At 39.5% G+C, this 12,372-nt stretch overlaps 1 protein-coding gene across 3 annotated transcripts in view; it reads right to left on the bottom strand.

The window, feature by feature from the left end:
• epb41l5 (erythrocyte membrane protein band 4.1 like 5) overlaps positions 1-12,372 on the bottom strand; it is a 33,671-nt gene that overhangs the window by 14,965 nt on the left and 6,334 nt on the right. For 2 of the 3 annotated variants that reach the window (XM_051404700.1, XM_051404703.1), the window contains exons 3-14: positions 10,115-10,219; positions 8,808-8,850; positions 8,589-8,667; positions 8,201-8,245; positions 7,168-7,220; positions 5,235-5,355; positions 4,842-4,929; positions 4,565-4,653; positions 4,369-4,444; positions 1,924-2,093; positions 794-900; positions 669-687 (exon numbers count right to left, since the gene is read on the bottom strand). In XM_051404700.1, the coding sequence (XP_051260660.1) occupies positions 669-687; positions 794-900; positions 1,924-2,093; positions 4,369-4,444; positions 4,565-4,653; positions 4,842-4,929; positions 5,235-5,355; positions 7,168-7,220; positions 8,201-8,245; positions 8,589-8,667; positions 8,808-8,850; positions 10,115-10,219 (995 nt within the window). The remainder of the gene's footprint in view (positions 1-668; positions 688-793; positions 901-1,923; positions 2,094-4,368; positions 4,445-4,564; positions 4,654-4,841; positions 4,930-5,234; positions 5,356-7,167; positions 7,221-8,200; positions 8,246-8,588; positions 8,668-8,807; positions 8,851-10,114; positions 10,220-12,372) is intronic. The other variant, XM_051404702.1, reaches the window with a different exon arrangement.

Raw genomic sequence — 12,372 nt, 5'->3', positions numbered from 1 at the left:
CAAACACCTTAAAGAATTCTTAATACTGTACATGGATTCATGCTGTAAATGACTGACTGGTTTTCAGTGTTGTCTGAACACTTAAACTGTATGTTGTATGTATTTTCTTGACTGAATTTATGACAATACTTTTTGCATTAATTTTCTTGCTCAAAAGGGACCCGCACTGTCACTGTAGTAAAGGTCTGTCCAGTCCAGTGTAATGAAAAGTCACATGAGTGTTTATCATCACAATGCTTTGAGTCAACTGGTCCCATGACAGCTTAAAACTACCAGTGACATCATGTCTTTAGCCCACACACATATCCATGTAACAAAAGGCTAGCTCTGGAACAAGATTACAGTCAAGGCTTATGAATAATTAAGAGGGAGAGTGTTAATTTGATAACTGTACAGTAGACAGACAAATGATATATAACTAAGCAATTTCCAGTGCAAGCCTGTTCCTTGTTGTTGTTCATCACAAATAAGACAATGAGACAATGTCAACAGGATTACACAACAATGGTGCTACGACAATCAGTAAATACAATGATATAATTTCCACACAGATCAATGATATGCATGTCATCACCCTAAAAGTAAAGCTGTATAACAATGCGAGGATAGATAAAGTTATTTAATCAGGCAATGGCACAATCACATTGTTTAAGTATCAGTGTACTCACTCTTGTGGATGGTATTGTCCTGTAAAAACACAAAGAACAAACAGTAAGTGTGACATTCAGATTCTAAAATATAGACAAATACCGACTCTTCAAAGAAGGCAAGGATGTGTACGTGTCGTCCTCACCTCTGTTCTGCATGGTTCTTCTGGAGTAACGTCGACTGGGCCTTCTCTCAAAGGAGGCTGACCGCCTTGCTTTATTAGCCTTGGTTGTCTGATATTCTGTCTTTCCACTGGTCACACAAACAAACACAAAAGTTTATTTTATACTTGCAAGAGCTTCAGTTTGTTCCCAGACTCTTAAGTAATGGTAACGTTAACCAATGCAGGGCGTATCATTAAATACAAAATATAACATTTCCTAATGATTCTTAGATCAATCTCATTGTCCCAAAAACAAAAGGCACAGCGATGACCCCTGCTGAACTCTGGATCCATCCAAGCGATAACCTTCTATTAACAACAAACCCTGTCACCTCTGTGTTAAACCAACATTACAGCCAATGCTTATCCAACTGGGTAATGTTTAAACATACACAGAAGGGAACTGGCTGGCTACTGCGGTATTTGGACACTGCATGCCTGTCTTGTACCACTGCAAGTATCTATGTGTACGCACGTGGGGTTTTTGTATGTACAGAGAATGATACTGTGTGTCGAACTAGGATTATCAGTGTAGGTACGTTCGAACACACAGCGCGGAAACAAACACATGGCCCTCTAGATTTGTAGCACTTAACTCGGCGGCAGCAGTCCCCCCCCCAACATATTCTTTTTAAGCGAGCCCTGATGCATTTGTTGCTCAAACCAATTTCAACTGCATTTTTCTTCAAGCTAGAAGTGACTGGTGCTCAGGATGTGCGGCACACAACAACAGTGCACATGCTGACCACTCCAGACTTTGTGATACACATCAGCAGAAAGAGACTCTTTAATGTCAAATCGAACAATCTAGCATTTGGACCAATTCCAATGTGGGACTGAATACTTTTTTTTAGGCACTGTAAACACTGTTTCTCTTAAAGCATTGAACCTGATTTCTATAAACTTGTTCCCAATAAAAATCTGTTGCAATGGGCTTTACATGCAGAGTTTATTTTGTGAATCTAAAATTTGCTAGAGAACTTAAAGCCCTGCATATCTGGTACAAAAGGTTATGGCAACCCTTGTGTACCAACCCACTCTGCCTAGAAGAAAAGTGCCTTATTCAAAAGGCATCCTCAACCCTTTGATCTGCAAGTACATCAACCTGTTACCTGTATCTGAAGCGCGATCCCATGCGTATGAACCCGGGGCGTGCAGAGTTCTTCTGAACCGGCCCTCTCAGCCTAAAGAAAGCATGGTGTTCCACAGCACACTTCCAGAGGTGCTTACAGGCCTTGGGGTGGTCCATCCTGAAGACAAAAGTGTGCTCCTGTTCTTTGCCCTGGGTGGTGTAAAGTTAGAGGGTAAGTTCTGAGTACAGAGGATACGTTCTCAGTACAGTGACATAAAATTTACTTTACAAAGTAGACATCTCAAGTCAGAATGAAACTTGCAACCATGGCACAGTGTTTGTTGTTATACATGATCAACACTAGCCAACACATTTTCAGAAGACAAAGCTTGTGTGCTAGCTCTTGCTTGTGCAATGAGACTAAAATGTGGAGAATGAATGGCTGCACTATAGTGTGTGCAGATGCTGCCTCATTAATCTGATTTCTCGTTGTGGCCTAGATGAAAGCCTGCCTGGCACCACAGCCGGTTGCAAAACTTGCACTGGAGCCATTCCAGTGTCACAGTCAGATTCTTCGCAGTTCTTTGCTTGATTTCCCTTCATTGGTTTTCAGATGTACCTCTTGTATTCCACATATGCACTAAAGCACAGGAATTAAATCTACATCCCCGCTTATCTTACCCAAAGCTGAATAAAACCTCATAAACTTTCACACAAATGAAACAACAAACCAAGATCCATACTGAGTACCATATGCAGGGAGCACTGACAGCCTGCTGATGCATAGCCTCTGATTTATTCAGCGACAATGTAAAATGTGTGCATCTGTGATCTAATGCAAGAAAAAGCCCTTCAAAATTGCAACGGCTGCCTCCAGGTCAGACTGCTGTTCAAGTGACAGTCTCTCACTTCACAGGGCCACAGTTACACATTGTTTTTTTTTTTACATTCTTACTCCTTAACCTACAATGTTGACAATATGTTGCTCATGCTATCACTCAGATTCCAGGTCCTCTCATGCCCTTTAAGGTCTAATTAAAACGTTCCACAGAGTTGAGATCTGTAGAAAGTTATTATAAGTCAGATCCATCCCCTGAGCTGAACTAGAACGCAAAATTTGGTTCCAGTTAGGGCCTCTGGGTTTTCGGGGGTACGGGCCTTCCTAAAAAGACCTCATAATAATGACTATTTAAGAGCCACACACCTGTTCTTAGAAATTCTGTTTGACTGTTCACTTTCTCAGTCCTCAATTTTCAGTAAAATGACCCTTGACAGTCAGCCCTCTCTCTTTAGTTTTCATCTTGAGGTGCTCCTGTTGTGTTTGTCAAACAAGCATCTTGAAAGAGAATTGAGTATATACAGTATAGCAAATTCCTGTGTTGACAAGACTAGCATACAGTATATGACCCTTTAGGACAGAGTTGGGAGGGGAGAACTGTTTGTGTGCGTAGGAGAATGGTGCATACCAGAAATACCAGAGGGGGTGGGCTTCTTTATTAACCTCACTCACAGACCTCCAGCATGGACATAAACAGACTCTCTAATATACACTAGCCTCTGGGTAGTATAATACTAAGTCTTGTTTCATTTTGATTTGAAACCAACCTCTTTTTGAGCTCGGGCACCACTTTAACCAAAAGGTATTACGAGGAACAATTCTTCTTTGTACAATTTCTTTGAAGTGATTTTAAAGGAATGGATTGTATAGCCTACCTGAGTCCGTAAATAACCTTGTCTTGGTCCTGCAGCATTATAATCTGTTTATGGCATGTAGTAAAACTGTTAAGAGCTATCTTTAAGTGCAAAGTGGTTTAATTGTTTCCTTTTTTGTTAAGGGGACAGGTGCAACAAAGTCAGCTCATCTTAGAAGTTGTAACAATTTTTAAGTATCATATATTTTGCACTTCAGACACACATGCTTATGCTGGTTGTGAATGGCCAATGTGAACAGCTTAGTGCACAAATGACAAACAAAACCTGCATATTAAGACAAAATTGGTCATATTTTCACAACAGGTTTGCATAATTGGAAAACACTAAGCCTATAGATGGACACCAGAGAAGGTGATAATGTGGTAGGGGTAGTTTTTATCCCCATGAAACAGTGTCATTATTGAAATCTGTTATAGCCTGATAGTGCCTGCTATCCTCTGAAAAGTTACAAACTTAGTAGAACCTGGTGAGTATTTGATAGGCCCATAAGATGATTAGGTGCTCTTTCAGTCATTAACAAACTCACATGTGCATAAAAATGATCGGAGTGCTTACCATATCATCCGTAATTAACGGACGTAAGTGTGGTTTTTATTTTTAAAGCCCTGCTTGCAACAAGAACAAAGTGTGGTAAGTAGAGTACATTCATAATAATAATTATGCTACAGTATGTTGAAAGCATTTGGACTGGGTCATTGTATAGGGAGATTAACTGTATTTTCGGCATTTTCAACATTTCACTGTATCCAAATAACTGAGTGAGTTTGCTCACGTTCACCTGTTCGTCATCCTCCACCACCACAAGCGTCAGTTTGCTCTTCTTGAAATCCAGGCAAGTGATCTTGGGCCTATAACAGATAAAAAACATGCAGAGTACATTCAATGCATACAAAGCAACACTCACAGAAAGTGTTTCTATAAGGCATTTAAGTAAATATTTCAGTAAATTAGCATAGAACCAAACATACCAGAAGAAGAGCCCGATCTTGGTTTGTCCTTCGAACACCAAAACTCCAGTGGGTGTCAAACCCAGACTGTACTCATTACCATCTCTTGCCTGCAGGGCAAAAGAAAAAGTCAGGAAGAAAAAAGAAAAAGAAAGATAATGAGAGACAGCAAAGAGACCTTATGACCCTTTCACAGATTTATGTTCTTATACACATTCCTTCCACTTCCTGTCTTTCATGAAAGTTTAGATTCAGTTTATACAGTAAATGATAGTTAGAAAGCACATTTGTCAGTTACCTTGACCATATGCATGTCCACGCCATACATTTCTAGCCACTTGGCTTTATTCAGGTAATTAATTTCAGCTTGGGCTGGTGTCTGACCTCTGAAATAAGAAAAAAGGGAAGGAGGAGGAAGAGAAACAGAACAGAAAGAAATGTTTGCATGATCAAAAATGCAACTGTAGCTCTAGGCGGAAATTATTTTTTAAAAAATAGAGGGATGAAAAATAGTGTATTTATGAAGTGTTGCTGGTGACTGTCCCAGCACAAGCCAACACAGCATACAGACTACATCCATTTATTTCCATGGGATATCTGCTATATGTGGTCATTTTGTAAGTGAATTCTCCTCCTAATAGATATTCAGTCTAACTGCCATATGTGCAGCACTTTATAATAAAATGCTTACCTGCACTCTTTCCATGCATTGAATATCGCTAACTCCACGTCTTCTGTCTGGTTGGGGACGAAGCGAAATTCTGTCACCAGGTCCACATTATGGTCTAATGGGTCACAATCACCTAGCTCAGCTGAAAACACAAAGACACACATACTATATATCAGTTCACAGTTGCACAGACTGTATAGGTGAATCTAAAAAAAAAAACAACAGGTAATTCAATGTACAATTCAAATAAAAAGCTAAAAGATTCTTAAAATACTACTTTAGTGTTCACAAAGACCTTGACATTTAACCCCTGGAAGAGGAGCTCAGGCAAAGTGTCTGGTGCTATGGTAGAAGGTAATCTTAATGGACAAAATAACAAACAAACCGTCCCTCCATGTCACAGCACATAATACATTGTGTAGCATTAGGTCAGGGACTGACGGGTATCTGATCTCCCTCTGGACAGGAGGTCATAGATTTTATCCGGTGAAAAAGGGAGACAAAAAGTAGGCAGGGAAAAAAACAAATATTCACAAGATAAAAATGAGACTAGGGTGTTAAAAACAAGACTGGTGAAGAAAAAAAAAAAAAAAAATCTCTGGTGCTGAAGAGAAATAGTACAGAAACTGAAAAGTCTTGGTTCTGATTACATTTTGCAGTGTTTGGGTAGATAGGAGAAAGTAGGACCAGGACTGTTTAGCCAGTCCAGCTGTGAGCAAAGCCTCAGGATATAGAAGAGAAAAAAGATTATCTTATCCTCTCCCTATCCCAGTAACTGTCAGTGGACCAACAATATAATTCTGAAAAAAGGAAAACGGGAGAAAACTCAACTGAAGGAAAGAGAGAAGACAGAAAGGGTGCTGGATTAGGGGGCCTCCAAAGAGGATGGAGCACTAATGAGCTGGCATTTACCCCACAGTGACTGTGTGTATGTGTGTGTCCCAATGGGTTTGTGCACGCAATCTCATTCCATAAACGTCTCTAATGACTCAATCTTTGTTCTTCTGAAGCAGCACTCTTTACACTGCTCTTCTATTTTGAACTATTAAAAAACAGTAAATATGTGTAGTTTAAAAAGGTATGAGCTCTTTGCCATTCAACAAAAGAAAGCCCAATCAGTTTCTGCTCTACTAGAGGACTTTTAAATGTACTGTATGTAGCTATGAAAACATCAATTGCCCTGACACCAAGTTGTCCCACTCTAAACTTGCTAATTGAGAGCTTGATAAGCAAATATTGGCAGGGAACCGGAGATAATATTCCTGCTGTTACACAGACATTTAACTAACACTTGTTGGAAGCAAATTAGACTGGGAAACTACTGAATTAATAGAGGTAAGAGGTAGAGTAGAACAGAAATGTCATTAAAGAATTCAAATGTCCTAAAAAGAGTTTTTTATCATTGTAGTGGAAGGGTTTATGTGCCTCAGTGTCTATGACAACAATGTTGCCAGGAGCGTCACTTTGTGAATATGGTAATTCATAAAGACAGTAATGACTGGTTCAAAAAGATCAAGGAAAGCTGTAGTGTAACAATGACAGAAGGGTCCACTCCTGCTGCTGGGCTTAAGTGAGTATGTGGATCTGTTTGGTGAACGCCTCATTGAGACACAGCTCAACTTATTACCACCAGTTACAAAGTAAGTGTAGGGACTAGGCGCAATGTCTATTGTGCATGTGGGAGGGTTGTGACCCATAACTAGCTCTTACAATAGCGACTTAGTCACTGCAGGTTGAAAATCACCAGGGTTCTTGGTATGAGAGTGCTCCAACATATTTTACAGGCCTTGTAGGGCTCTGTGCAGTAAACACAATACACATCTCAACTCTGCAAAGCAGTGTGCACTGCAAAGAACATTGCACATACAGTACACTGCACAAACAATGGGGGTTACAAAGGTGATCCCAATCAACAAAAAGCTGGAGTTGGAGAGAATCTGCTTGGGGTGCTTACCCTGTAATGAGAAGGCAGCCAACTCCACCGCTGTTTCAAACGGACATTCTAACCTGAAAATACAGACAATTTTTAAGTATCATATATTTTGCACTTCAGACACGCATGCTTATGCTGGTTGTGAATGGCCAATGTGAACAGCTTAGTGCACAAATGACAAACACAACCTGCATATTTAGACAAAATTTGTCATATTTTCACAACAGGTTTGCATAATTGGAAAACACTAAGCCTACAGATGGACACCAGAGACACCGCTGTTTCAAATGGACATTCTAACCTGACAATACAGACATGGTTAGAGTCAGCCACAGCTAAATCAGTGACGCTAAAATGCTGCCACAGATCACTAAAATTCTCTTTGGCTATTATTATTTAGCCAAACAATGCAAAAATTGTTCCTTTGTGGCAAAAAAAATTATTATTAGTTGAATATTAGTCCACTTACTGACTACTGTTCATAATTCCATGCTGTTCACCAACATGTAATCCTGTAAGCCTCTTACAATAACATGTCCATGACAACCAGCACAACAAATGAGTTGACATTTATAGAGATACCAACTGATGAAGAAAGGCACTACGGTATATTGTCTTGATCAAGTGATAAATGTTAGCTGTGTGAAATGACAGTTTGAATGACAACACAGCAGGACTGCTGTATATAACAAATGCAGCAGCCCTTGTAAAGGGGTCAGTAAAATGTTGACTTGGGCAAGCAATGAGTGGGAAATTTGAGCCAGTGTTGGTTAAGGGTTTTGTCACTTTCTCTGAACCAGACTGGATAACCACTCAGAATGTGTTGAACAAACATCATGCAGGTACTCTTAACTATTACTATAAAAAACTATAAAGCCAGACAAAATATTTAACTGATAAGACACCGCCAGATCCCTTCAATGTTATGGCAACTATCCTGTTGTCTGTCTGGCTTTCTCACTGAACATTCATTTGGAGTACCATGACATCATGAAAAGTTTTGTGCGTAGTACTTTGTTTGGTAGTAGAAGTTAAAATGCAAGAAATTACTTACTTGCCACTGAGGATATCTTGCTTTAACTGTAATACAAATAGGTATCTGAAAGAAAAACAAAACAATACAGTTGAATATGGTGATGAAATGTGACTAAATTTGGAATATCATGGAATATGAATACCGAAAAAAGAATCTTTGCCAAACTAAAAAGTAGTCTAATTATCTGAGTGAGATAAAGGAAACTCTGCAGGGACACCAAATGTATTATTTTGTCAAGAAAACAAACAGCACTTCACTTCTTTTTCAAGTTTGACCTCTCTCTCACACACAGACAAACAACATACTTGTATAGTAAATCTAATTTAAAAGAAGAGATAACAAATTTACTAAATAAATCCAGCCCCAGTACACTGGGAGAAGTTCAAATGTTTGTGGCTTAACTGACCTGGTGAGCTCCTCGTGCAGGTTGTTTGGTTCTGAGGAGTAAAACTTAACTCTCATGTGAAGGCAGTATGGTGGGCCAACTAAAAGACGGATCAAAATCACAACTCAGTTAATGTTATAACACTTAACAGTCATACAATCTAATAAAATACCAGGGAGAAAATGTAATAAATGGGTCTTAGAGACCAGATGTCTCATGCACACTCACTTAAACACTTACTTTTCACTTGCTTTTTGATACTTTTTGTAACGTCAATCCAGTGCTGAAACAAAAAGGTGATAACAATTTTTAAAAAACACAGCAGCTTTAACAATGTAGAGATGAGGTTAAGTTTATAAAGAATCATGCAAGAAACATTTGATCTTACAAGTATAGTCTTTTTCTCCAATTATTATACCTGCCTTTATTCAATTTACAAACATTATGAAACAGTCACAATTTAATACTGATGCCTCTATAATACCATCAGCGAGAAGATATTTAAGGCTATTTCTATGAAGTTATTCTTGATGCCTGCCACTATCTGATTCTGTCAGTTTCCACTCGAAATCAATGAAATGAGGCAGTGGAAACACTACCGCTTTTGTCCACAGGGGTCGCCAGAATCAATACAAGATTCTTGTGGCTGGTTTAATGAAAACTTTAATGCTGGGAGGTCCTTTGTAGAAATACACACAGACACATGCACACAGACACTAAAGTCAGTGTTCTGCTCTATGCTGTAATTCTTCTTGGAAGTTCAGGCTCTATGAGGCATGAAAAATGTCAAGGAGGGGCGGTGGTGTGTTTGTGTGTGTGCAATGTGTAAGTTAGAGAGATAACAGAGGAGCTTGCAGCACTCTCTAGTCTCCTCTCCCCCACATTCCTTAATACAGCATCACCGCCTCCCCCACTCCCTCTCTTTCTCTCATCCTTTTGACTCTCTACCTCCACCCCTCTCCTCAGTGTCCCTCCCTTCAGTTGCATCTTTACTCCCACCAGCTCTCCCTCCTTCCATGGCCTTCACAGAGTATCATTGTGAAGGAACAGGGTCACTGGCAGACCAATGACTTAAAACTGTTTGTCTCAGAGCACAGCCAGACTCCCAGAGCTGACAAAAGTCCCATAACCAATCCCTTTAGCCCATTCACTGGAAGGGAAAAGTCCCTGCCTCAAGCCTTCCTTCCAATGGGTAAATGGTGATTTGGACTGAAATCTGAAGTCTGGCTGTGAACAGCAGCTAAGAAGACTGCACGAAATGGTCAAATGTAAAATGACAGTATTGAGGACTACAATTCTAGTTTGATAGACTGCATGTTGTGATTAATTACAATTACTGGTATCCACAATCACAGGAAGGCAATGTCAACATTGCTGTTAAGTAAATTTTATCTGTTATTTTAAAACTCAAAAAAACATGATTATACGAAACAAAATGTCCAACCCAACACATTACGTAACCAACAGCAGAAGCAGTAGATAAAAAAACCCAACAGTTTAACATAATAAAGAGAATATTGTGTAATAACGTGCATCTCCATTCATACCGGTACTTGTGCTGAGTCCATGAAGCGCAGTCCAAAGTAGTCTTTCTCTACGATGTCCAGATGGTACATGATCTGGTCAAACAGCTCCTCACCTTTGGCTTTTTTCTGATCAGGGAAACACACAAACAAACAAACAGACGATTTAAGTAGCTGAGTGACAAATCATCTCACCTAAGGGTCATGAAGAAAATACCTAGTTGTAAACTAGTGATATTAAAGAGTTATTAACAGTGTGAATATTAATAGTCAGGAGATAAAGGTAAAGAAAGGCAATGATGATCAAAATATCAAGTGTTTTTGGATATAGTTAAGGAACAGTGTCTCACCTTCCAAGTGTCTAGGGGAAACTACGGTGGCTGCTAAAAAACAAACTGCAAAAGGTCCTATCTAGAACCAGTATTTGTTTTTTACGTTCTAGGCTAATGTAAATACATAGCAGTTCAACATGGCGGACTCCGTAGAAGAGAATCTGCTCCCTTATTCTGAGGTAACGAAAACACAACACAATTCTTATTAATAATATTATAATTATAATACTTATTATGCACTAATAAAAACATAAAAATGAATATTCTTTTCTACCAATAGATCCTCCTCAATGTTACACACTGGACCTTGAATCAAACATTTTTTAAGTAAGCATCTGATTTGTCTGAAGAAGATCAAGAAGTCCAAAATAAAATGTTTCCCATTGGCCTATAATTATTGCTTTGAGGGTTGTTTTTTTTGTTGCCTGGTTGTAGTGTGATTTGTTTTTTATGGATTGGAATAGAAAGCTATGATAAAATATTAACATGAAGTACTCCAAGTTTGAAATATGTTTCCCTCTCTGACAAGGCCGTACCAGTTACTGCCTGTGACTGAGAGATCTCTCCCTCACATGTGTGCACACACACACACACACACACACACACACACACACACACACACACACACACACACACACACACACACACACACACACACACACACACACACACACACACACACACACACACACACCCGACTTCCAAACCCCACCATGAGGCACAGCGACAGGGTTACCATAGTAACGGGGGCTAAAGTGCCCCAGACGCCGAGGAGCTGAGGGAAGTGGGGTGGCTGGATACATCATGTGATCATCTGGCTCTGTGGGCCCTTCACTGTGTTAGGAAAAGACGCCATCTAAGATCAGTCTGCAGCTGCATTTATTTTGCTCAATCTTGTCTGTTTAATCAATAATTTATTTTTCAAATATTTGTTCTCGCACTAAAACGATCTGTAATTTTAACCAAGAGTATGACTGACTTTTTATTATTTCCCCATTTTTTTTTTCTCACAGGAAGAATTGCAAACAATAGTAGATTAAAAAAAAAAAAAAGCATTCTCCCCAGTCTTTACTTTTAGAGAACCACAAATCCATAATTTATTACCTCTTTCTCTTGCAATCTTATGAAACATCAACATGTCCCTTCATAGGATGCAGGGTAACCAGTGTTGGCATACATGTGACTGGCCTATTAGCAGTCAACCAAAAGATATGTCTTCAATAAATTACTGGGTTGTAAGGATTCGTTTTGTATGCATGGTATAATCGTATAATGATGCACTTACCACTGCAACAACTAACCAGTGTAACTATTGCAATGGGTGTGCTGCTAGCTCAACAACAACTTAGATTGTTTTGTTTTCATTCTTCTAATACCAACACAAATACTAAAAAAAAAACTATTCTATGAGGTCAAAGATCACTGGTGTTTAGAAGCCCTATTTGTGGTACTTTTTTCCAAATATACATGAGCCAACAGAGTTTGCTGCATTATTAAGCTGAGCTTTAATGCACTTTAACGGTGGCATCAGGAATTAACTTTTCCATTTACAGGACTTAGTCCATCACTTTAGTCTTGTCTTTAACTTTTAAGGTCAATTCTACAACCATAGTTCAACATTTTACCCACAGAAATCAGGGACACACATCACAGTGGTTAAAACAAAAAACATGGCACAATTGGATAAGGAAAGGAAAGGGGCACGGGGGCTCTCGAAGTTTCCCTAAGTCTCCTCCACACACACTCTCTCCCTCTCTCACAGACACACAAACACACCCCAAGAGAGCTCCTGGGCAGCTCAGGGGGGCTGGCCCCATGCTAGCTGGCATAGTTGACAAGGCATACCGCACCCCTACAGTACCCAGGGAGAGAGAGTACAAAGGACTCATTGTGTGTGTGTGTGCTGCACCCAAGGCCTTGTTATATTGCCTGCAGTATTGTTCGGCTGTT

This window comes from Dicentrarchus labrax, unplaced genomic scaffold (genome assembly GCF_905237075.1).
Source record: "Dicentrarchus labrax unplaced genomic scaffold, dlabrax2021, whole genome shotgun sequence".
In the NCBI taxonomy this organism is placed as follows: Eukaryota; Metazoa; Chordata; class Actinopteri; family Moronidae; genus Dicentrarchus; species Dicentrarchus labrax.
The sequence above is the reverse complement of the archived record's forward strand: the minus strand, read 5'-3'. Positions and strand labels throughout refer to the sequence as shown.